General features: G+C 43.6%; 2 protein-coding genes across 8 annotated transcripts in view; one reads left to right on the forward strand and one right to left on the reverse strand.

The window, feature by feature from the left end:
- FKBP1B (FKBP prolyl isomerase 1B) overlaps positions 1-5,417 on the reverse strand; it is a 21,907-nt gene extending 16,490 nt beyond the window's left edge. The window contains exons 1-2 of one of the 6 annotated variants that reach the window (XM_053201178.1): positions 5,162-5,373; positions 850-897 (exon numbers count right to left, since the gene is read on the reverse strand). In XM_053201178.1, the coding sequence (XP_053057153.1) occupies positions 850-897; positions 5,162-5,198 (85 nt within the window). In that variant the 5' untranslated portion in view covers positions 5,199-5,373. Of the gene's footprint in view, positions 1-849; positions 898-5,161 lie in introns of all 6 variants that reach the window. The other 5 variants (XM_027033285.2, XM_027033286.2, XM_027033287.2 and 2 more) reach the window with 5 other exon arrangements.
- A 1,505-nt stretch (positions 5,418-6,922) lies between these two features.
- Positions 6,923-25,059, forward strand: WDCP (WD repeat and coiled coil containing). Of its 2 annotated transcripts, XM_015084926.3 has the most exons (4): positions 6,923-6,997; positions 16,643-18,491; positions 21,612-21,729; positions 23,037-25,059. In XM_015084926.3, exons 2-4 carry the CDS (start codon positions 16,662-16,664, stop codon positions 23,162-23,164), a joined length of 2,076 nt encoding a protein of 691 aa, XP_014940412.1. In that variant the 5' UTR covers positions 6,923-6,997; positions 16,643-16,661; the 3' UTR covers positions 23,165-25,059. The 2 variants fall into 2 exon arrangements, 1 of the variants encoding a protein (XP_014940412.1); XR_001432113.3 differs by lacking the exon at positions 23,037-25,059 and having other exon boundaries at positions 16,643-18,624.
- The last annotated feature ends 1,208 nt before the right edge of the window (positions 25,060-26,267 follow it).

Genomic DNA, 26,267 nt, shown 5'->3' on the forward strand with positions numbered 1-26,267 from the left:
TCTGCTAAGTGGCTGTCACCAACTTTGCCACATTGGGAAGCAGGTCACAAGGCAGAGCATTCACTTCTCTTGGAACAAATACCTGCTTGTGATCTTCCTGCCAGCAGTCCTCAGGAGCTCCATCTAGAATGTTCCTCAGCCCACCTGACCTTCCAATACAGAGCATCCAAGAGGGGTCCGCAGAGATGTGGGGCTCTCCTGCAAGTCCCACAGTGCCCTGAGACAGGCACTGCTGTTGCCCCAGCTGTCACACTGCAGCAGAGCCTCTGGATGACTTGGCTCTGCCACTCCCCACAGCCCCAAAGAAGGAAGGAATCCTGCCTTTTCACCTTTGTGTCCCCAGTGCCCACACAGCATCTTGCACACAGTAGGTGCTCAATAACAGCACGCTGAATTGAACAGTCTATTTCTGAAAAAAGAAAGGAAATGCTGAGGAAGTCACCCTCCCCTTCTCTAATAATATTGTAGGAGGAAAAGGGAGCCTGCAGGGAAGATCAGGGCTCTCAGAGCTTCAAGAAGGGATTTCTAAATATCAGACAGAACAAGGAGGGCCAGGCCCCACCCTGCCCACAACAGAGGGAAGGGAATGGAGGTGCCTGGCCCAATCAGAGGCTGGCTCCACAGATGGCTCCTGCTGGTACAAATGGGAAAGGGGTAACCTTGCAAGCCCCCTTTCCCATGCCCACAAGGCTGGCTCGAGAAGTAGGGGACAACTGGTCACAGGGAGACTTGGCTACCTTGGGCTTTGGCCCTGATCTAGGGAGCAGATACCTCTAGAGAGGAGTAGCAGAGGAGAGACCTCCCTTGGGAGGGGCAGATCTGGATGAAGGCTGAGGGAGCAAAGCCTACCTGTGTAGTGCACCACACACGTCTGTCCCTTCTTGGGGAATGTCCTTCCTGCAAGGAGACATGAGGGCAGATGCATGAATAGGGCATTGGAAAAAGTCACTTGGGACATTCAGATGTGACTATGACCCAGAGCTCTGACCCACATTCCCCTCCATACCATGGAGATGCCCACGGCTCTAGTTCTGGCTCTGTGCCTTGTATGAGGCTTTTTATTTGATTTGAACTTTATTCCCTTGGGTTCCTCAACTATGCTCTCTCCTTTCTATTTTCCTTTCTTAAAATTTTAAAAAAATGTTTATTTATTTTTGAGAGAGAGAGACAGAGCGTGAGCAGGGGTGGGGCAGAGAGAGAGAGAGACGGAGACACAGAATCCAAAGCAGGCTCCAGGCTCTGAGCTGTCAGCACAGAGTCCGACTAGGGGCTTGAATGCAGGAGCCATAAGATCATAACCTGAGCCGAAGTCAGATGCTTAACCAACTGAGCCACCCAGGCACCCCATTATTTTCTTTTCTTTGATCATTCCTTTAACTTTCCTTCATCCATTCCACAAACATTTTTTTAAGTTTATTTATTTATTTTGAGAGAGAGACAGAGAGAATAAGTGGGGTAGGAGCAGAGAGCGCGGGGATCCCAAGCAGGCTACATGCCGTCGGCACAGAGCCCGACACGGGGCTCAAGCTCATGAACTGTGAGATCATGACCTGAGCCAAAACCAAGAGTTGGACACTTAACTGACTGAGCCACCGAGGTGCCCCCATTCCACAAACATTTACTGACAGCCTACTATGGACTAGATTCCAGAAACACAGAGCAACCTATGAACTCATGGTGAAGTTAGGGAAACAGATCCATAAATAATAGATTACAATGGAGGATGATGACTGCAACAAAGGTTTAATAAGCATAATCATTCACAAATATTTACAGAGTATCTACTATATGCAAAGCCTGGGCCTGATTTCAGGGACACAGCAGTAAACCATAGAGACAAGATCCCAACTCCTTTGGAGTTTACATTCTAATGGGGGGGAAACAAAACAATACACAAATAAACAAGACAACTCTAGATTATGATAATTCTTTAAATGAAATAAACACAATGATGAGTTAAAGAGAGATACAATGGACAGGCCATTTTAGAAAGGGTGATTCAGGATGGCCTCTCAGAAAAGGTGACATTTGGACTGAATCTTCAAGGATGAGCAAAATGCTGGGGAAAGCACTGCAGGAAGAGGGAGCTCCAAGGGCACAAACATTGGGGCAGGAAAGGACTGGAGCATTTGCAGAATAGAAAGGAGGCCTGGTGACTGGAAAGAAGAGAGGGAGAAGGAAGCAAGTGGGAAAAATCCAGATCATGCCCAGCATTGCAGAGCCGGATTTAATTCTAAGTGCAACAGGAAGCCACTGGAGGGTTTTAAGCAAGAGAATGACATAATCTGAATTAAGATTTTATAAGATCACTCTGACTGCTGTGTGTAGGATGGACGATTAGGTGCCTGTTTCAATAATCCAGACAGGAAATCAATTATGGCTTGAATTAACGTGGTGGCAGCAGAGAAGAGAGCAAAATAGATATATTTGGGAAGCGGGACTGACAGGGTACACTAATGGAGTGGAGATGGGTCTGGGATGAGGGAGAGGGAGACATCGAGTACAACACTTGGGTTTTCAGTTTGGGGAACTAGATGGACAGTGGAACTAATTCCAGGTGGGGAAGACTGGGGAGGAGCAGATTTGAACAGTTGGCAATTTAAAAAATATATATTTTTTTACCATTTATTTATTATTAAGAGACGGAGCGTGAACAGGGGAGAGGCAGAGAGAGAGGGAGACACGGAAGCAGAAGCAGGCTCCAGGCTCTGAGCTGTCAGCACAGAGCCAACGTGGGGCTTGAACTCGCAAACCGCAAGATCATGACCTGAACCGAAGCCGACTGAGCCACCCAGGCGGCCCGAGCAGTTGGCAATTTTGAGATGCCTATTAGACATCTATCTGAGCTTATGTTGCAATAGGCAGATGGAGTTATCTGTACTGGAGCTATAAATCTGGGTGGAATTTACCAGGCCACAAGCCTGGGTAACAAAGCATTTGGGAAGCTAACAAGTGAGCCAACATGTAGAGGACTCTATGGGAGTCAGGGAAAGCATCTGAGAGGAGATCACGGTTCAACTGAGTCTTAAAAGATAAGCAGTTTGCCAGAGGAAGTAAAGGGAGATAATCTGGGAAGAGTGAACAACATGTTCAAAGGCCTAGAATCGAGCCATAGTGGGATCCCTGTCTGGCTCACCGCTCTAACCCCAACTACATAGTACACGTTCAATAAATATTTGCAGAATGACTGGCGTGTTTAACAAATTTGCAGGCAGCCTGCTAAAGCTAGGGGAAATGGTGGTAGTGGGGGTTGCTACTGGTAGGAAGAGATGAGGCTCTGGTGTGGAAGGTAAGACTCGGCCGGACTACCATCTGTCTGCAGAAGGAGATGGAACATTCATTAAAACACGAAGCGGGGGGTGGGGAGGGTGAGGAGCAGAATGGGACACAACAGTCACATATGCATTTTAAAGAGTCCACAGGCTACGGTGTGAAAAATAGGTGGTGAGTTAGGGAGGCCAGATGGAAAGCAGAGAGGTGAGACTGAAGGTGGTGAGCCCAGTTTAGAGGATATGCGGAAATCCAAGTGAGAGGTGATGTTGGCCTGAACCAGGGCAGGAGCTACAGGGATGGAACCCAGAAATTTTCAGCAGAAGGACTTGAAAGGACTTGGTGTGGGGCTCGACCAAGACGGTGTCCCCAATGTAACAGTACAGTAGTTTGGCCCTTCTGTGCTTTCCTGGCTCAAGAATTTAGACTGTTAAAAGTAGAAGGCCAAAGCTCTTTCGGGCTTTCTCTAAAAATCTAATCTCCCTCGGGGTGCCTGGGTGGCTCAGTCGGTTAAGTGCCCAACTCTTGATTTCAGCTCAGCGTTTCTGAGACGGAGCCTCGCATCTGGCTCTGCACAAACATCGTGGAGCCTGCTTGGGATTCTCTGTCTCTCTGTCTCTCCTCAGCTTGTGTGTGTGCACACTGGGGGTGCACACTCTCTCCCTCAAAATAACTCTAAAAGCTACTATGAACCAAGGAAGGGAGAAGAGGCCTGCAGCCCCCTGGCAGAAATCAATGACAGTGCCCTGGGGTGTGACAAGGTGTCAGGGAGATGCCTCCTGGGACCCAGCACCATAGTTCCCAGCTGGGTCAAAGAAGTCTGTACCTGCTGGGTGATCAGGGTAGTGGCTAGGATCTAGGAATCACTGCCTTTTAACGAGGAGGGTGGCCTGGAACCCTGAGGTCCTCTCATTTCCTAGAGAAGGTGGGGGTTGTGAGTTATGTCTCACGTGAAATTTGTCTGTCAAATTCTGCTGCAGACATGGGGACTCTGGACTGGATTAAGTTTCATTTAAAAAACTTAAAACTGGCTATTCCTTGCACATCCATACCCAATTATACAAGAGATGTCTGGCTTGGGGGAGTGAGTGGTGCCAGTCCTGGGGACAGGGAAAAGGCAATACAGAGGAGCGCTTGGAAGTGGGGAGGACAAGGAGAGTTAGTTGTTTTGGACTTGCTGAATTAGGTATCCGTGGGACATCCAGATAGAGGTCGAGCAGCAGCTGGATAAATGGACCACCTTGAACTCAGGTCGGAGATCTGAGCTGGAGGCTTAAGTTTGGAGGCCATCGGTTTGCAGACGGTAATGAAAGCCATGGGAGTGTACAGGATGGCTGGAGAGGCTGAGTGGGGCGGGGAGGATAAAGCGAGATGCAGAGGCGAAGGGAGCGCTTCTTCCTTCCCAGACTGGCTCGGTCCCCACAACGTCTCACCGCCCAGCCCACAGGGGCCGCCCGACCGGAGGCCCGGAGGGGGTCGCATTGGAAAGGGTTGCCCCAAACAGAAGAGAACCCTTCCAGCTGTTTCCAGAGCTCACCTAGCAGGGCAGGGAAAGCAGAACTAAAAGCCTGCCCTGGGAAACCAGCAGTAGCGGATAACCGAGAGGTTCCAGCCGAGGCAGCGGCGGCCCGAGGCCCCCGGGGCGGTGGCGGGCCGCAGACCCCCGCCTCCTGGCCGCCGCCTTCGTTCCCCTAGGTGAGCCGGCGCGGAAGGGGATGGTGAAGGATCGTCTGCTAGATTCCCAACAATCCTTCCTGGGATCTCCTCTCACCGCCCTCATCCTATGCCCGCCTCGGATTCAGCACCCTCCGCGCCACCTCTGAATCAGACCCCCGCCCGCCCGGCTCCGCCCCGGGACCCTTCCTCCTCCCCCAGCTCGGCCGCCCGGTACCGTCTCCCGGGGAGATGGTCTCGATTTCCACGCCCATCGCAGTCCCACTGGCCCCGCCTCCGAGGGTCCCCGCTGCTGCCCCGACCCCGGCTCGGCTCCGGCCCTGGCCCCGCTGGCTCTCCGACTCGCCTCCCCGCCGCCACTGCAGAGCCGGAGGAGGTGCGGCGGGAGTCGGGACCTGCGCGGGGAGGGGCCACGGGGAAGGGGGCGGCGGGGCGGAGCGGCGCGGAAAGGTGGGGTCGGCTGGGGCGGGGCCCGGGGGAAGGGACCCTGAAGCGGCTGCTCCCGAGCTTGCCAGGCTAAGGGTCGTTAACTGGGGAGGATGGTGAGGGAGACATGAGACACGCGCGCATCCACCCACCCATCTATCCATCCATCCATTTATCCATCTATCCATCCATCCGTTCAACACAAATTTACCTAGCATCTACTCCGTGCTAAGCTCTGGGGAGTCAACCCGGTCCCACAGACTAGGGGAAAGCCGGCAACTAAACCAACACTTTAAGTAGATACGCTCACTGCCTTGGAGTTCAGGACGTTATGGAAGCACCTGAGAAGTACGTACTACTCTGGCTTGGCTGCCGGGATTGCAGGAGCAATCTGGGGATGCGAGGTGCGGGGGAGGGGAGGGTGGGAGGAAACCAATCATTACGTTACCCCAATCACCCTCAACGCTCATTCAAGCTTCCCGCCTCGTTCTGCCCCACTCACAGGTAGGTTCCCACCTTTCGAGGCAAAGAACTGCGCCCTGCTGATGACAGTTAAATTGAGGTAGAATCCATGTCGTCAAAGAACGAAATTTGTGACGGGTGGTTACAGTATGGTTGATTCCTGCTGTGGAATGAATGAATAAGTTACAACTTAAGCTCCTCTTCCACGCCAGACCCTTCACCTCCACCCAAAAGAGTCCCAGGAATCTGGAAAGATATCTTTGGAGGAGGTAACATTTGCTTGAAGAATGAATGGAACTTTAATTTTTCTCTCACTCATTGTTCCAAAAATCAGTGTGAAAGTATGATTCTGATAAATGGCACTGGAATATAAGCACGGGGAGAAAAACCTGAGTAAAGGCAGCCAGAGTGGGCCCTGGAAGTGTTCTTCTTCCATCCGCCCCACCCCCATTCTCCCAGGGGTTTAGGTAAGAGATTTTAGGTTATCAGCATCGCTGAAGTACCAAAACTGGATGTTTTGTTCAAGAAAGACGACGGTCAACTGTACTATGAGGGTCAGGATCTGAAATTCCCCATCGGCTACTCCACGGCATGGCCCAGAGTCTCCAGGTGTGTAGCTGGTCTAAAGTCTGGTGTCACACTAGGTCCCTGGGCTATGGCCAGTAAGTGTAGAACAGGAGTTTGTAACTCGGACAGGTCTATGGACAGGCTTCAGTGAATGCACAATGTTTTGTGTACAGATAAGAACATTTTTCTGGGGAGATTTTATCACATTTTAAAAGAAGTCCTCAACACCTTCCCATTCCCCTGACCCCCATCTCCTCTCCAAAGTTAAGAAACCGTACTCTAGGGATCCTGTACCCCTTCTCAGACTAAGAGAATCGAGAAGTGAGGGAAGGCTCTACCCTTCTTGAGGGAGAAATTGTTGCTGGTTTACTGTAGATGGAGTTACACGGAAACTACAACTCCCAGAGATCCGTGCGGTAGTTCCAGAGCTTATTGGTCAGAGGGAAGGACCCTAACCAATAGACAGAGGGCATTGTAGAGCTTGCCAAGTTACCGCTCACCTATCAGTGGCCTGGGAGCCGATACTTCCGGTATTCGCTCAGGGCTCCAGATCCGCAGGACCCGGGAGTCTTATTTTCTGTGGGCAGTCAGGCCAAAGGTATTGTTGTGTCCGTTCCTGCCTAAGCCTAGCTGGTTTGGGGAGGCTCTGGGTGGGCGGAGAGGGAGATGGAGGGGCCAGTACTTGTTGGGGAGTGGGGAGGAGACCCAGGAGTGCAGAGAGGATGGGGAGAATGGGAGTAGGGAACTCGCGTGCGAAGGGCTAGCGGCTGAGGATGAGCGAGGGGTGGCTTTAAACGTTTGAATATATTCCATGTGACTCATTAGTGATACTTGTGGGAATATATCCTAAAGAAGCCATCGGAAATGAAGAACATGCTTTATGCATAAAGACCTTTATCACAGAGTTATTTATGATAAGATAAAGTTGGCACAACCAGGTGTCTCAACAGTGAGGAAAAATGCGACTTCACTAAATGCATATTAAGTGGCTTTTTAAAATAATTTGTAGGGGCGCTTTGGGTGGCCCAGTCAGTTAAGCTGTCCCACTTCGGCTGAGGTCATGATCTCACAGTTCACAAGTTCGAGCCCCACGTGGGGCAGGCACTGTGCTGACACCTCAGAGCCTGGAGCCTGCTTCAGATTCTGTGTCTCCTTGTCTCCCTGCCCTTTCCCTGCTCTCACTCCGTCTCTCTCGCAAAAATAAACAAACATTTAAATAAATAAATAAATAACTTATAAATTTTAAGTAACATGGGAAAATGCTAATATATAATAAGTGAAAAAATCGTGATATGAAACTGTACAGTATGGTTGAAAAATTTTTAACCAAAACTACATAGAAAGAAAAAAAAGCCAGAGGGATGTAGTCATAATTTTTTCCCTTTGGATGAGTGGTTTTTCGTGAATTTAGCTTTTCACCTTTCCTGTGTGTTAATTTTTTTAAAAAGTGTGAAGAACTTGAAATTATTTTATAGTCGAAACACAACAAACAGAAAAACAAGTTGGAGGTTATGTAGTTCTGTTTAAACCTACTGGAAATGGTCCAGTTTGCCTAAGCCCCTTGATTCTCACCATGAGTTGTCTTTAGAGATTAAAAACAAGAATTAAATGGTCATAGGCTGAGCAGCAGGTCCTGATTCTGACCATCTCTCCCCTGAACTAATAAAACAGTGGCTTTTCATTCCCTAAAACTCCCTGAAATCTTATAGTCTGAGGGTTGAGAGACTAACAAGTATACAGTTAGCTTCAGGCAGAATTTAAATATTTTAAAGGATACAAAATAATTGGGGGACACCTAAAGGCTATTTCAACCTTTGTCCTCTTGGCTCTCTGATCTTTCACAGCCGGACTGTCCACTGCTTTGGCTTCAACTATCTACAGTATGACAGTGACTCCCAAATCCTTAACCTCTGACTGCCTAAGGCACATTGCTACCTATAGACATCTTAGATGAGGCAGATCTAATACAAAATTTCTCACCCTTCCAATGTTTGAAGCACACTCTGCCTTCTATATCTCTGATTAATGGTTCAACAGTTTCCTAAGCAAAAGTCTACATGTTATCCTCAATTCCCCTTTCTTCCTCACCACTCATATCCTACCTGATGTCATTATTTATTCAATCTGCATTAGAAATATCTCTGGAGGGGTGCCTTCGTGGCTCAGTAGGTTGAGGATCAGACTCTTGATTTCGCCTCAGGTCGTGATCCCAGAATAGTGGGATCGAGCCCTGCATTGGGCTCCATGGCCAGCGTTGAGCCTGCTTGTGATTCTGTCTTTCCCTCTGTCCCTCTCCCACTTTCTCCCACTCTTGCTCTCTCTAAAAAAAGAAAAAAACAAAGAAAGAAAGATCTCTTGAATCAGGTACTCTTTCTCTTCGGAAGTAGCTACAAACTTGGCTTACTTTCTCATTGTGAGAAATTCAAACTATCTCATGACTCCTCATTAAACTTATCAGCCTGGGGCGCCTGGGTGGCTCAGTCGGTTGGGTGTCCGACTTTGGCTCAAATCATGATCTCACAGCTTGTGGGTTCGAGCCCCGCGTCAGGCTCTGTGCTGACAGCTCAGAGCCTGGAGCCTGCTTCGGATTCTGTGTCTCCTCTCTCTCTGCCCCTCCCCTGCTCATGCTCTGTGTGTATGTGTCTCTCTCTCTCTCTCAAAAATAAATAAACATTAAAAAATTAAAAAAAAAAAAAAACAGCCTTGTTCCTTGTCAGGTCCATCCTGTGCTTTGTCATGTGAATGTGTGCTGGTTCCTCCAAATTCCTCAGCATGCCCTTTATGATCAGGGATAGAAGGTTGGAAAGGTATATCATAAAGACTGAAATACCTTGCTAAGACATTTGAAAGAACTTTTTTATATATGTAGACTGTAGAGACAAAGTATTTGAGCAGAAGAACAAAATGCACATAGCTGTGATTTTTTTTTAATGTTTTATATATTTATTTTGAGAGAGGGAGAGAGAGAGAGAGAGAGAGAGAGAGAGAATCCCAAGCAGGCTCTGTGCTGCGAGTGCAGAGCCCAGTGTGGAGCTCAATCCTGCGAACCATGACATGACCTGAGCTGAGATCAGGAGTCAAGACGGTTAACCGACTGAGCCACCCAGGTGCCCCTGACCATAGCTGTGATTTTTTAAAAAGATGATTCTGCCCAATCATATAAAGCATCCAGGCTCTGTGGGAAGGAAGAGGCTGGTATCCAGAAGACTTCTTGTTCTAGCCTACTAAAGAGGGAGAGGTGGTCAGGACCTAAACTAGCAATGGATTACAAAGGATTGCAACAGATTTTTGTAATTTTTGTTAGGTTTTTGAGAAAAATGTGCCAAATTTCTTCTTGTTACCAAGGGTGAAAATATTAAAATTAATTCTTCTAAAAATCTTAGTAACATTATCATGTTTGTTTTTCTCTTATTTACAAATCCTTATTCTGTGCTACCCCTGGCCATATACACCCTCAATGACATTAGACTGAATTGGGTAGCCTAAAACATATATAAATTGCCTTTGATATAATTGGCCCATTAGGAATTTTCTCTGCCTAGTAAAATGTATCATGCATTATTTATCAATAAAAGTCTTTTAAAAGTGCATGAGTAGATATTAGAGGAAAACATATATTATCTTATATAAGACCAGTGGGCTAGAGATGGCAGTTTTCTTCATTAATAGTGACAAGGGACTTATTTTCCATTTAGCAAGCCACTGCAGACCCACTTAATCTGACATCATGTGTAGAAGCATAGTAGACAATTCCTTCTTAGTAAAAGACTCTACAAATAAGGATAAGGCCAGCAAAGAGGCATGAGAAATAACTTGCAGATGAGTTAAAAGCAAATCACCAGGCAGTTTGGTAGAGAATATGTTTCTGTGGATGTAGAGTCCAAAGACAACTTCTCAAGTTCTGTCTTTGACACATACTACTCAGTAAAACAGGGTTGAAAAATGTCCACTGGGTTCAATGACATAGATGGCACTGGTGGCTTGGTGAAAGCTGTTTTAAAAAGGTGGTAATAGGGTCAATTTGGGGGGTTAAGAAGAGAGTGGTGAGGAGATGCCTGGCTGGCTCAGTCAGTGGAATGTGCTACTCTTGATCTTGGGGTTATGAGTTCAAGCCCCAGGTTGGGTATAGAGATTACTTAAAATCTTTGGGGTGCCTGGGTGGCTGTCAGTTAAGCATCTGACTCTTGGCTTCCACTGTTTGTGAGATCGAGCCTCGTGTTGGGCTCTGCTTGCTGACAGTGCAGAACTGCTTGGGATTTCTCTCTCCCTCCCTCAAAATAAACAAACCAATGATGGGGCGCCTGGGTGGCTCAGTCAGTTAAGTGTCTGACTTCGGCTCAGGTCATGTTCTCACAGTTCGTGAGTTTGAGCCTTGCGTCAGGCTCTGTGCTGATGGCTCAGAGCCTGGAGCCTGCTTCAGATTCTGTATTTCCCTCTCTCTCTCTACCCCTCCCTTGCTGATGCTCTCTTTCTCTCTGTCTCAAAAGTAAATAAACACTAAAAAAAAAAAAAAAAAAGCAATGAAAAACAAACAAAATAACAATAAAATCTTTAAAAAACTTTAAGAGTTAAACACAGTTCTTAAAGATTTTTTTGTTTAATGAATGCTAGTTTAATGAACAATTTTACCAAGATAATTACAATTCATTTCTATCCCTGTGCTTTATATTTTTATTTAAATTTTTTTTTAACGTTTTATTTATTTTTGAGACAGAGAGAGACAGAGCATGAACGGGGGAGGGGCAGAGAGAGAGGGAGACACAGAATTGGAAGCAGGCTCCAGGCTCTGAGCCATCAGCCCAGAGCCCGACGCGGGGCTCGAACTCATGGACCGCGAGATCGTGACCTGAGCCGAAGTCGGCTGCCCAACCCACTGAGCCACCCAGGCGCCCCTATATTTTTATTTAAATTTCACAAACTTCTGTTGGTCAAAAAGAATATAATGTTTTTTCATTATTTAGCTAGTGTACTCTTTGTTAGTATTTATTTATAAATAATAATATTTGTAATATTTATTTGTTATAATCAATATAATAATATTGTTAATATTATTTATTATGCTACTCTGTTTCTCAATAAGTCAACTAGGTGAAAATTCTTGTTTTTTGTCCTAAAATTAATCTTTCACAGTCATTTATTGTTGCAACATTTTATTCTTGCAACCATTATTACACATACAAATATATATCAACTCACTGATAGAATTTTGAAATAGAATGTAACTGAAGGTACAATTTTTGCCCTTTAAATAAAGAATGCTTATCATATTTGTCTATATTTGAAAGTAAATACTTATCATTTAGATAAATTAGAATATCCAATTTATTCTCATTACTGCCTTATTCTTATCTGACCTTATGTATCTTAAATATGCGTGGACACACACATTCAGGGATGCTAGAAAATGACATTAAGGCATTAGGCTGTTCAGTTTTCCAAAGGCTAAAATCCAAGCCAAATAGATCTTGGCTGAATACAAAGGCAAAGCCAGCTTTTGATGCACTTGAACTTGAAGCTCACTACTAAAGCCACAGTAAACCAGGTTCTGTATATAAGATGATGCAAGGAAAGATTTTCATACTGTGGCACTGATACAGACTCTACATTATAATAATCACTCGAAATAAAGATGTTTTTTCCCCTGGAACTATCCTAGGAAGAAAATGTTTGATTGTTGTAAAATCCTGTGTTAATTTTATAAAATATAAAAATTATATAAATATATGATTTATTAACATTGTTTGATTATTTGTCGTCATGATTTAAATGACAAGTATGAGTTAAGACCTGGAAACTTGTGCTAATATGTATATGTAAACTATGGCTAATATGTATGGTTGCTTAACCTTTTTTTTTTTTTTACCATATAGGAAATGAGAAATGCTATTATATGGCTGCATTAGGACTATATGGACCAGTAGGGGAGGGAAATATCTCTTAATATATATTCCCCCATTGTTTTGGTTGTTTTAAGAGGCTGGATTATTGGGGCACCTGGGTGACATAGTCACTCTTTTTTTTTTTTTTTTTTTTTCAATTTGAGAGGGAGCATGAGTCAGTCTGACTCTTGATTTCGGCTCAGGTCATGATCCCAGGGTGGTCAGATAGAGCCTTTGTTGGGCTCCAAGTTGAGTGTGGAGCCTGTTTAAGATTCTCTCTCTCTCTCTCTCTCTCTCTCTCTCTCTCTCTCTCCTTCTGCCCCTCTCTCTGACTCGCACTCTCTCTCAATTGAAAAAAAAAAAAAAGAGGAGGGATTATTTAGCAGACTTAGAAAGCATGTCCAAATATAGTCCAAAGAGGTTTACTTACAGTATCATAAGAGCCTAAAGCAACAAAAATGTGATCACAACACAACCCCTGGCAATACTGTGACCCAATTAGAAACTCCTTTTATGATGCGATGGATACAGAGCATTCCATCTGAAAATACTTGACAGGCAAAGAAGTTAAGTTTTTAACTTAAGTCTCATTTTTACTCTCAAAGACCTTGTGCGTTAGTTGTGAAATGTGAGGTAGTACATGAAAGAGTAACTGGTAATTGCAGATAATAAACTGAAGATGTCACATGAGAGCTGTAGGCTGTAAGGCTATAGGAGTTAAGAGGAGGAAAGTATCAGATTTAGCAGGATGATTAAAGAAGACCCCTTGAAGAGATAGTAATTAAGCTGGGCCATCAGTTCCCCTGTCATTGATTGAGTGTTTTGAATGGGCCGAGTATTGTAACTATGAAGATGACCAACTAGAAATAAGACTGGAGGGATAGGAGGTCCACAATGGGTAGGGGTTCGAATGCCCAACTGAGGAACTCAGACTTTATCCTATAGGACAGTGCTGCCCAGCAGAACTTTCTTCAGTGATGGAGATGTTCTATTCTCCTCTGCCCAATGTGATAGCCACTAGCCACATGTGACTGTTGACCACTTGAAAAAGACTAGTGTGACTGAGGAACTGATTTTTTATTTTAATTAAATTTGCAAAGCACATATGGTTAGTAGCTACTGTATTGAACAGTGCAGCTGTGGGCAGTAGGTAGCATCTGCCATTTTTTTTTTTTTAATGTTTATTTGGTGGGGGGAAGGGAGAGAATCCCAAGCAGGCTCCTTGCTCAGCACAGAGCCTGACACAGGGCTCGATTCCATCACCCTCGATTCCATGTGAGATCATGATCTGAGCTGAAAATCAAGAGTCAGACACTTAACTGACTGAGCCACCCAGGTGTCCCGAATTTTGTTTTTAACATCTGCCAATTTTTAAGCTGATAAATGATATACTTAAAAGGATATTTTAAGACTGGTTTTGCACAAGATGGACTAGAGAAAGAAAGAGGTAGGGAAACCAAGTAGGAGGCAATTATTACAGTCAACTAGGTTTGCAGTAACAGCGATCTGATTCAGGATAGTGCTGGTGGGAATGATAAGAAGGACTGGATTCAGGAACAGTTCTAAGAATTAATAAGACTTGGTCACCAACTGAGAAGTCAGGAGAGTAGTCAAATGGAGTCCTGAGTTTTTAGCCTGAGTGAATGTGAGAATGGCGATATCCATTAACAGAAATTGAGGAGCTGCTGTGGAGAGCAAAAAAGGCCATTTTTTTTTTTTTTCCTTTCATGCAGGTCCAGTTTGAAATGAATGTGGGCAGGGCTAATATCAGCCATAATGTGAAGCCTAAACATATAATTGAATAGCATTGTAGCACAGCAGATCTGACAGTAATAAACACAGGTAACAATTGAAAACACGAGAGTAGGTGACACTGGAAGGAAGGAAATGTGAGAACAGTGATAGGGACTGAGGACTAACTAAACTTGTGGACCCTATCCACATCTAGAAAAAAGTTGGGACACAAGCTGAATTCCCACCTATAGTGGAATCTTTGAGTGCATTACGGCATACCTTGCAGCTACTAATGGGGCTACTTAAAAGATTGAGGAAGATCTGTTTGGTACTGACTTGAAAAAGTACCCGTGATTTAAAATAAATTAGTGAATAGTATGTAACATATGAGATCCCTGTGGTTATTGTTGGTCCTTTTTTTAAAACCCCTTCCTAATTTGGGGGCAGCTGCCCTTTGTGTGAGTGTTGGTGGGAAAGCAGAACCCCCGTCCCTTATGACAGAAGCCTTTGTGGGGACCCCTCTTTCTCCCCATCCTGGCAGCTAGAGCAGGACTTGGAAGCTAAGCCAAGCCAGTGGGAAGTTTCCCCCTGGACCCCTATTCGGAATCTTAAGCAATTGTTATCAAGTGAAGGGGCAGTGAAGTTAGATTCTCAGCCACTAATGTGTTGAGAGAGGGGTAGCCATGGTTTATTCCGTCCAGCTAGCCTCACTTGGTTTCTGCTTGTTTTTCTGATCCTGGTTCTTTAGATTTTTTTTTACTTAAGTTAGCCAGAGTGGATTCCGTTGTTAGTACCCAGGAACTTTGACTTAAACCCCCTTTTTTTGTTTAAAAGAAAAAAAAAACTTAGCACATATAAAATTCTTTTTTGGATAAGTTTGTTTAATGGTTTCAGAGGCTACACACCAAATTGTTAACAGTGCTTTTATCAAGGACTTGAGTTTGGGGAGGGGAGGTGTTGGCATGGGGCAGGAGGAAACATTTCATTTTATTATAGAAACTTCTGGTTTGTCTCAATTTCATTGCAGTGAACATGTACTTCTTTAGTAATTTAAATTCCTTAAAAAAAAAAAACCTTAAGAATGAAAAAAATTGAAGATAATATTTCCCTAACCTACTTTGTATTCTTGCAAAAATTGTTGCAAGGAGCAAATGTGATAGGGAATGTGAAAATGGTCTGAAAATTATTAAGTGCTATTTGAATATGGTGAAGTAGAAATAGCAACAGTGACTCTTTGAGTGTCATTTCGCTGAGGAGGTAAAAGCCATTTTGAAGGGAGTTGAGGAAATAAGTGCTAATAAAGTCAGAGATGTGAATATCAGTTAATGCTTGACTTGGCAGTGAAAGAAGAATAGAAATTAGATGGTGAAAGAGGTTTTTCTCAATATTTTAATTTGAGAAATTTTTAACTTAAAAGTTGAAAGTGCCTCAATCTAGATTCAGGATTTATTAACATTTTGCTACATCTGTTTTATCTTTCTGTGTTTCTATATAAAATGTGTAGGGTTTGGTGTTTCTGATTTTAAAAAAAAAATTTTTTTTACATTTATTTATTTTTGAGAAACAGAGTGAGACAAAACGTGAGTGGGGGAGGGGCAGAGAGAGAAGGAGACACAGAATCTGAAGCAGGCCCCAGGTTCCGAGCAAGGGGTCAGCACAGAGCCTGATGAGGGGCTCGAACCCATGAACTGTGAGATCATGACCTGAGGCGAAGTCGGACGCTCAACCAACTGAGCCACCCAGGTGCCCCTGGTGTTTCTGGATTTAGCTAAGCCATTTGAAAGCAAATTGTAGGCATCATGACACTTTACCCCAAATACTCCAACATCATATTTTAACAGCAAGGACATTCTCCTACATGACCATAATACCGTGTTCACACTTAAGATTAAGAACTCTAAGGCTCCTGGGTGGCTCATTTGGTTAAGCATCTGACTCTTGATTTCATCTCAGGTCATGATCTCATGGTTCATGGGTTAGAGCCCCACGTGGGGCTCTGTGCTGACAGAGCAGAGCCTGCTTGGGATTCTCTCTCTCCTCTCTCTCTGGTCCTCCCCCGCTTGCACACACTCTCTCAAAATAAATAATAAACGTTTTTTTAAAAAGAAAATAACTCCACAGTATCTCCTAATATCTATTGCATATTCAAATTTCTCCAATTCTAAAAATATTTTTTTTTAATAGAAAATTTTATTTCCGGGGCACCTGGGTGGCTCAGTTGGTTAAGCATCTGACTTCTATTTGGGTCATGATCTCGAGGTTCCTGGGTTTGAGCCCCACATCTGGCTCTGTGCTGACAGCTCAGAGCCTGGAGCCTGCTTTGGATTCTGTGTCTCCCTCTTTCTCTGCCCCTCCCCCACTTGCACTCTGTCTCTGTCTCTCTCTCAAAAATAAACAAACATTAAAAAGAAAGTTTTATTTCCTCAATTCAAGAGCTGATCAAAGTTTATGTTACATCTGCTTGTTATGGCTCAGTCATGTCTTTTAATCTGTCACATGCCTTTGGCCTTTTATCCCCTTGAAATATTGACCTGTGAAAGGCCTAAGCCAATTGTCTTATAAAATGTCCTACATTTTGGATTTGTCTGATTATAGTCTCATGGTAAAACTTTCCTTCTTAACGATTTCAGATACCCTTTATCAAAGAGGATGGAGTTGGGAAAAGGAAGACTTCTCAGGACTGGGCTGAATGCATTGTATCAGGCAGTACACCCTGTTCATGGCCTTGTCTGGACTAATGGGAACCAGGTAGTCCTGACTGATTTACAGCTTCACAGTGGAGAGGCCAGGTTTGGGGACTCAGAGGTCATTGGACAGTTTGAACATGTGTATGGAGTGTCTTGGGCCCCACCTGGCACAGCTGACATGCCTGCTCTGCTCGCTGTGCAGCACAAAAAGCGTGTCATTGTGTGGCAGCTATGTCCCAGCAGTACCGGGACGAACAAACGGCTGATGTCTCAGACCTGTGAGATTAGAGAATCACTCCCTGTCCTTCCCCAGGGCTGTGTGTGGCATCCAGAAAGTGCTGTCCTGGCTGTGTTGACTGCGCAGCGTGTCTCCGTTTTCCACAGTGTTCACTGCGACAGTTCCCGGGTGAACGCGGACATTGACACCCAGGGCCTCATTCACTGTGCGTCTTGGACCCAGGATGGCCAGAGGCTGGTGGTGGCAGTTGGCAGCAGCCTGCATTCCTACATTTGGGACAGTGCTCAGAAGACTCTTCACAGGTGCTCCTTCCACCCAGTGTTTGATGTGGACAGCTCTGTGCGCTCCATCAGAGCCACCGTGGACTCACAGGTCGCTGTAGCCACTGAGCTCCCACTAGATAAGATCTGTGGCTTAAATGCATCTGAAATCTTTGATGTTCCACCTAGCGGTGAAGACCCTTGTCTGTGTACTTTCCCAGTTATTGATGAAGTACCCACCGGGGGTAAGGGGGCAGTTGCTTCTAAAACAAGTGTTGAAACATCAGTTTCTCCCCTTTCTTCCTTTTCAGATCCTCTGGATCTAACTCATTTGCATTTCAATACGTCAAAGTCTGAGGGTAGTTCTCTTATTTGTCTAAGAAAAAAAGACTACTTGACAGGAACTGGCATGGATTCTTCACATCTGGTCCTTGTGACCTTTGAGAAGGAGGTTACGCAGACCAGAAAAGTCACCATTCCAGGCATTCTGGTTCCTGATCTAATAACATTTGATCTTAAAGCTCAGGTGGTAGCAGTGGCTTCTAATACTTCCAATATAATTTTTATCTATTCTGTCATCCGATCGTTTATACCAAACATCCAGCAGATTCAACTTGAGAAAAGTGAAAGACCAAAAGGTATGTGTTTCTTGACAGAGAAGTTATTATTAATTTTGGTTGGAAGACAAAAATCCACTGATTCAGCATTTCTTCCCTCTTCAAAGACTGATCAGTATATCATTCGTTTGATTGTTAGAGAAGTAACATTGGAAAAAGAATTGCCAGTAACATCGAGTGAAAACCAGAGTGGATACTCTACTTTCAGTACTCCATTAAGTAAAATAGACAGAAAAAAGCTACTTGAAAGTCTTTCCCCAGATTTGTGTCACCAAAACAGAGGGCTCTTCACATCTGACAGCCGTAGTCAATGCGAAAGGCCTGGAAGAACCCTTATTGAAGAAATCAGGAGCCCTCCAAGCAGTATCTGTGATGGCTCCATAGCTCTCAAAACTCTAGATGCTGAGCCCGTTAACCGCTCAGTAACACCACCCAGGTCCAGCAGCACACCAGACCACACCAGCACTCCGGAACCTCCTAATTTGCCTCAAAGCAAGAACTCACAGAAGGAAAAGGAAACTTATCGACTGTCTAAGGAAATGGAAATTTTGTCTAGGACCCTGACTGAAGTGCAGCGATGTCTTTCTGAACTCACAGACGCTCTACATAATGGGAAGAAGTCCTCTCCTGTGTATCCACTGTCTCGGGATCTGCCTTACGTGCACATCACTTACCAGGTAACTTCTCCTTTGAGGAGCTACCACTATACAGAAAAGCTCCTGCAGCCAGTGGGTACTGCAAGAAAAATCCACTGATGAGGAAGATGGTGCTCTAGCCGAACTTCACTGAACTGGGCATGTTATGTCACAGGCAAGTTGTAATACCTTTCTGGGTTGGTTGGCTGCCAGCCAGACGGGCACACATACCAGTGTATAGTGTGATCGTATCACATGCATGGTGTAAAATATGAATGATGGTACTCATTCTGGCAATTTCTATTTAGGAAAAAAAAGAGTTTTCCTTATTGTGCCATCTTATGGGAGACTTTTCCTTATGCGTTGCACAGAGAAAGTTAGGTCCATTTTAAAAAAATGTAATGCGTATGCAAACATTACACGAATGGGATTATAGCTTACCTGTTTTTATCACGAACACTTTCTTTCTCCATTGAACTTGGCCCTGCCCCCTGCCATAATTCACTTTATGGCAGCTTACTGTGGTTCTCTCCATATTTTAGTTCATAACTCATATAATCGTACACACTTCTTTGTATCTATAGGCCTATATGCGGGGCTGATGGTTTGTCATTGTTTTACAAAAATGGAGTCGTAAGTTGCGCTCTTCATGCTGAGAGGACGCTGCTTATTGAGGTGGTCCATTGTTGATAGACGTTCACGTTGCCTTTACTTCTTCACTTCTTCAGTCACTCCAAGCAGGGCTCTCATGGTACTGTTTTCTGTATCTATTTGTATTCCTACTTTTATTTCTGTTGGGTTGGTTCCCAGAAGTAGAAGCGCAAATTTGAAAAGTACATATACATTTCTACTTTTAATACAGTTGCCAGATTGCCTTTCAGAGATTTTTTACTAAATGCATCATCATATGCCCACTCTCAACCTATGAGACTTCCTGTTCCTCACATCCTTACCAATCTGATAAGTGTGAAGTGCTTTTTACTTTCATTCATTTGTATTTACTGTTAGTGAACTTGAGTATGTCTTTCATGGTTTTTGGCCCGCTGAATATGAACTATTGTTCATTTTTTTTTTCCTATTGAGTTATCAGTTTATAAGATTTTTTTGCTTATTATAGAAATTAACATACATGCAATAGTCTAGATTTGGTTGCATTGTTTTATTATATTAGTTTTTACATTTAAATTAAAAAAAATTTTTTTTTTAACGTTTATTTATTTTTGAGACAGAGAGAGACAGAGCATGAACGGGGGAGGGGCAGAGAGAGAGGGAGACACAGAATCGGAAGCAGGCTCCAGGCTCTGAGCCATCAACCCAGAGCCCGACGCGGGGCTTGACTCACGGAGTGCGAGATCATGACCTGAGCTGAAGTCGGACGCTTAACTGACTGAGCCACCCAGGCGCCCCATTTTTACATTTAAATTTTTAATCTTTCATTACATTTTGGTGTGTGGTCCACTTTTATTTTCTGAGAGATAACCAATTGTGCTAGGAGCTTTATTAAAAATCTGTCTTTCGATGGGGCGCCTGAATTGCTCGGTCAATTGAGCAGCCAACTCTTGCTTTCAGCTCAGGTCGTGACCTTGTGGTTCATGAATTCAAGCCCCACGTAAGGCTCTGCACTGACAGCACAGAGCCTGCTTGAGACTCTCTCCCTTTCTCTCTGTCCCTCCCTCACTTGTGCGTGCTCTCTCTCACACTCTCTCTGTCAAAGAAAAATAAATAAACATTAAAAAAAAAATACATCTTTCAGGGGCCTGGCTGACTCAGTAGGTGGAGTATGCAACTCTTGATCTCAGGGTCCTGAGTTCAAGCCCCACGTTGGCATAGAGCTTAATTTAAAAAAGAATCCATCTTTAATCCCACTGAACTTGATCTAACACATTTGTCATATATAAACTTATATGTACTGGGATCTAATTCTGAATTCTCCATATTATAACTACTATAATGCTGATCTCTTTATCTAGAACTTTACCAATATCACACTGATTTGATTGTGGACTTTTATATCTTCATTTTAAAAGATATTTGCAGAAAGTTGGTATCGAAATCATTGATAATTAATATGTAAGTTATTATCTAATAGTTAAGAGAGGTCTTTTAATTCGTTTTTAAAAAATTTTTTTTAATGTTTATTTATTTTTGACAGAGAGAGAGAGAGAGAGCATGAGTGGCAGGAGAGGTACAGAGAGAGAGGGAGACACAGAATTTGAAGCAGGCTCCAGGCTCTGAGCTGTCAGCACAGAGCCCGACATGGGGTTTGAACTCATGAACTGTGAGATCATGACCTGAGCCGAAGTCTGATGCTCAACTGACTGAGCCACCAAGGCGCCCCTTAATTAGTTTTTTCTTAAAACTACTACTCTTGGACCAACTCAAAAGTATAGGTTTGTTTTTTGTTTCTTTATTTTTAATGTTTATTTTGAGGGGGAGGGGGTAAGGAGAGAATTCTAAGCAGTCTCTGTGCTGTCAGTGCCAAGCGGGCTTGATCTTATGACCATGAGATCATGACTGGAGCCGAGACCAAGAGTCAGACAGTTAACTGACTGAGCCATCCAGGCACCCCAGGATGTAGGTTTTTAAAAGAACCAAAGAATAGTTTAAAATAATTAAAATTTTTTATTATGAAAAATTGTAAACATAAAGAAAGACTAAACGAAATCTTTTATACCTATCATCTGGATTTAACTCTTGTTAATATTTTGCCATAATGGCTTCATTTTTTTTTTTAATTTTTCTTTTAAATCTTTATTTATTTTTGAGAGAGAGACAGCAGACTCCAGGCTCTGAGCTGTCAGCACAGAGCCTGACGCAGGGCTCGAACTCACGAACCGTGAGATCGTGACCTGAGCCAAAGTCAGCCACCCAACCAACTGAGCCACCCAGGCACCCCTATTGCTTCATTTTTTTTTTTTTTAACAATTTCCTAAAATACTTTAAGTAGGGATGTCATGGTATTTAAGCCATAAATATTTTGGGATCGAATCTTTTTGTTATGTTAAATAATGTAGCCAAAATCTCCTTATTTACAACTGGTTTAGTTAGAGTAATAGTAAATAGGATTTAAAAAAAAAAACTACTTACACATTCTAGTTTTAAGAAATGTTAACTTTGTTGCTTCTGCAATCAGTTTAACAACTTTTATTTTTATATCTGAAGAAATCTCATTATGTAGGTCCTGTTGTTGAAAAAAGAGCTGTGCTTCTCTGCAATGGCAAACTAAGGCTCAGTACAGTTCAGCAGACTTTTGGCCTCTCTCTTATTGAAATGCTCCATGGTAGGTAAAATTCAGAAATTGACTCTACCCCAAACCCCCTCCCTCTACCATTTTTTGTTTTGTAACTTTGTAATTTTCACTGATAACTAACCATTCAGTGGTTCACTAGATAATTAGGTATTGTTAGTTGTCTACGATATACCCAAGCCTATAGAAAATATGGGTTCTGCCCTTAAGGAACTTACATATATATTCTAGCTGGAAGACCTAAATGTACACAGGAAAAAACTAGAAAAGAGTTACAAAACAATGTATAATAGCTGCAAAGAAATGACATAAAAACCTCATATATACCTGTCACACTAAACATAAAGGTCATAGCAGCATTTCTTACAGGAGGTGTCATTTCAATAGGCAGCAAACATGTGGATGTGAAGGCCATTCCCAAATGCCAGAGGACTGAGTCATACCCGTACCATCAGGTGCACAGGATGGTTTTTTTATGCCTCATTCTTTTAATGGAAGCCACCACCACATTGAACATGGAATTTGTTTCATTTTTTTCTCCCCCTTAATATGTCAGCATCAGCTTTTTCCTGTTTTGACACATGCATCTGTGATATGACATCATAATTGTCATTTGTCCTGGGTGGGGTTAATACTCCATTCTGGGTGTACCATATTGTACTTTGCCATATTTTCTTTGGCATTTAAGTGGTTTCCAATTTTCGGCATCATCAATAGCACTAATAAAGACCTCTCTGCATATTTTACATGTTGTTTTTGGAAAGTATAGATTTTCAGAAGTGAAATTTTCAGAAGTGAGGCACAGTGCATCTGAAAGAACCAGAGAAGGTCACAGGCTTGTGTTATGCTACTGGCCCTAGGTTACCCCAGAACAAACCATTCAGGATTATCTGGACCATTCTAGTCTATCTGCAGTCGGCTCAGCCTCCTAAGCTGTCTAGAGGTTGGTATGAACCTAAAGAATAAAGCTTCCTCCAGAGAGTAACTGTTCCCACCTTCACATAGTTTCTGGAGAAATTGCTTACGAGCGTGTAGATAGGGACACTCCACACACAACCCCTAACAACGTGTGCACTACATACACTCTCATATGCATAGCACTAAGTGATAAATGCCTAGCCTGGGTAAAAGTGGATGTCCCCTAGCTATGCCTAAGTCATCAATGACCTCACCCTAAGTAGGACTCAGTCCTTCCAGCTTCCCATTCCCATCCGTGTGATAATCAGGTTCAGTATTACCAATTACTGGATTCTTACTCTCAAAAAAGTATTTGTCTTATTTTTCTTTAGAGAATAAGATGAGATATTCTAAATTACATATGTGTTTATTTCACTTTGCAGACTCACACTGGATCCTTCTCTGTGCTGATAGCGAAGGCTTCATCCCGTTAACTTTCACAACCACTCAGGAAATAACCATAAGAGATGGCAGCTCAAATGTCTTCAGAGACTCTGCCTCAGAGTCTTAATCCTGGTCCTTCTCTCGAAGTCTATAGAGAGCTTAGTGTCCAAAGTGTAGATGCCACCAGTTGTCCCACCCATTTAGGCAGTATGGCCTGATACTTTTTTTTTTTTTTTTTTTTTTTGAGAGAGAGAGAGAGAGAGAGAGAGAGAGAGAGAGAATCCCAGGCAGGCTCTGCTGCTGTCAGCGCACAGCCCGACACAGGTCCCAAACCCACAAACCGTGAGATCATGACCTGAGCCGAAGTCGAGTCGGGCTCTCAACCAACAGAGCCACCCTGGTGCCCTGGCCTGATACTTGTTTGCAGAGTTATTTGCTGCATAGCTTTTCAGATGAGGCCATTACAGACAAGATCTGTCTTCCACCATGGACTCTTCTCAGCCGGGATTTGCATTGTCGCTCAGAAGTGAAGCACGTGCCATGGTTGGCTTGGCCACTTACCCCCCATTTCCCCCAGGCTGAGGCTCACTGCTCTGTAGCAGAGTTCAGTCTTTGTTAGATGGCTCAAAAAGTGGTTGTTTATGTATTCATGACCGTGTGGTTTTGTCTAAGGGCAGAATTCCCAGAACAAAACAATATTATGGTGCCATATGGATTGTGTTTTATGGTTTCTCTGAGGCTTTCTGTCCCTTGCCCAAAACCGTTAAAGCTGTCTTAGAAGCACTTAAAAGGTACTTCGGCATTGTCATAGATCATTTCCTTGGCTGATGAGAGCAAGAGGTACCAGAGAACATATGCTCCAGCATGTCCTGTTTACCCCAAACCAGCAGGAATCAGCAGAGCTCAAAAGAAGACCAAAAAAATCAACTGATTTCTGTGCCCAGCGCTACCTAGAACAGGAAGTCGTTCTGATGTTGGCTGGACCTGCCAGGATTTAAACCTAACTCTCTTGCTTCCTTAAAAAATTCTGGCTAACTATGGTCTAGATACTCCTAAAAACTAGTCCTAGCAGATTTCAAATGAAATTTCAAATGCTGTGATCCCTCTGGACCCCACCTGAGCGTGTGCGTGTGTCAATAGTGCAATGCCTAACACAGAGGTCAGAGGCATGATTCTATGCTGTCACTCCTCCTGATTTTCTCCCTGAAATGCTTCACCCCCCATTCCCCAGTTTGGGGATCATAAAAATGTCCTGTTTTTCTCTCAGTACACTCCCTTAGTTACATTGTCACTTTAATTTTGATGTTTTTCTTTTCCCTCCATTCAGGTCTTAGAGACCAGCACGGAGTCTGTGAGAGAAAGTAGTTCAGAAAATTGGAAATTTCACTGAATCTAAGGTGGGTAGAAGTACGAGCTTATTATAATTACGGGCTCAAGTGCCACCTTAGTAAAGTGGAAAGAGCCCTGACTGCAACTTCAGATAGACACATCACCTCTCACGCAGAATCATAAATTTCAGTGACGGCAGCACAACAGATTGATGGCTGTGTGGCTAGTCAGGGCACATCTGCAGATAAATTGTTTCAGCCATAGAGGTTCCATTAGCACATATGCATCTTTCTCCCCACTTTCCTTTAAAATTGTCTGGAAAGAAAGATTTTGTGCCCTTGGGGACTTCTGTCTGTCTGTTACCCTTTATGAAGATGGAGCTGGGATACGAAAGAAGCGAGGGCCCATTTTGTGGTTCAGATGCATTAGGCAGCTGCTGGGATAATGGAAGCGGAGGCTGCTGGTCTGTAATCAGTAGCCTGAGAGCAGCGGCTGAGAGCAGCCAGTCTGAGGCCTGGCTGCATTTGCAGAGGAAGTGTCTGCATGGGATGAAAGTACACTATTATGAAGCCTGCAGAGGGGGCCTGGGGACCCTGTAGTAAGATCAATGTGGGTGCCTCAAAGTATATGTTATGTTCACCATTTCCCTGGTCAGAGTCCTGTAAATGAGTCAATAAAATCACTAATGGTTGATGCGACTGTTGTGAATGTTTTGATGGTATTTTCTTTGTGATTATTGCCGGTATAAAGAAAAGTTCTTGATTTTTTGTTTGTGGATGTTGTCTCTGTATTTCTTCTGGCGGACAGTCTGGCATATAAATTATTTATTTCTTTATCACAAATCTGATTCCATGACAACTCTCCTACGAAAGACGTCTCCTTGGCCTCTGCTATTATTATAGTCATTGGAACAATAGAAGATAATCCAGTACTTGCTGGCTTTAGAAACAGGGAGAGAAGAGTTGTCATCTTTTAACTATTGTTCAATGTCATGTTGAGAATATTTTGCATAAGGAAAGGCATTCTTTACAAATCTTCGTGCCCAATTTTTTCTGAATTTTGTACAGGTATTTATTATTTGATACACGCAATAGATGTGAAGTATAGGAAGGCTTAATAATAAAATGAACCACCCACCACCTAATGTAAGAACCAGAACATTACTAGAAACCATTCTGGATCCTTCTCCGTAGAGACAGTTCCACCCCAGAGGTAACTAATGTCTTGATTGTTGTAATTATCATTTCCTCATTCCTTGTCTTTTTCACCACAACCACATGTACACATTGCCCTAAACAATAGTCTGTATTTCCCCTTGTTTTGGAGCTTTATACAATGGCATTATATTGTGTATAGTCTTCTGCAACTTTCACATTTATTTCTTTAATCAACATCCTGTTGGGTACTTGAGGGGAATCCTCTTTCGCTCTGTGTAGCTTACTCCTCTACAATACTCTGTCCTGCAAACTCTAGCCACTTTGGTCTCCCCAAACTCACCTTCTCAGCTCAGAGTCCTCTGGGCTCCAAATGGTGCTCTACACAGTCATCTGGGAACCCTCAAGGCAATCCCTAAGATCGCCTCATTTGTTTCCCATCTCTCAGAGATTCCTCCTTCATTGCCTTGAAACTTGAATAAGTCTTGAAGACTTATTTCATATATGCAGACCAGTCGTTTTTAAGTTTTTTTTTTTTTAACGTTTATTTACTTTTTTTTGAGACAGAGAGAGACAGAGCTTGAATGGGGGAGGGGCAGAGAGAGAGGGAGACACAGAATCGGAAGCAGGCTCCAAGCTCTGAGCCATCAGCCCAGAGCCCGACGCGGGGCTCGAACTCACAGACCGCGAGATCGTGACCCGGGCTGAAGTCGGACGCTTAACCGACTGAGCCACCCAGGCGCCCCG

This window comes from Acinonyx jubatus, chromosome A3 (genome assembly GCF_027475565.1).
Source record: "Acinonyx jubatus isolate Ajub_Pintada_27869175 chromosome A3, VMU_Ajub_asm_v1.0, whole genome shotgun sequence".
In the NCBI taxonomy this organism is placed as follows: Eukaryota; Metazoa; Chordata; class Mammalia; order Carnivora; family Felidae; genus Acinonyx; species Acinonyx jubatus.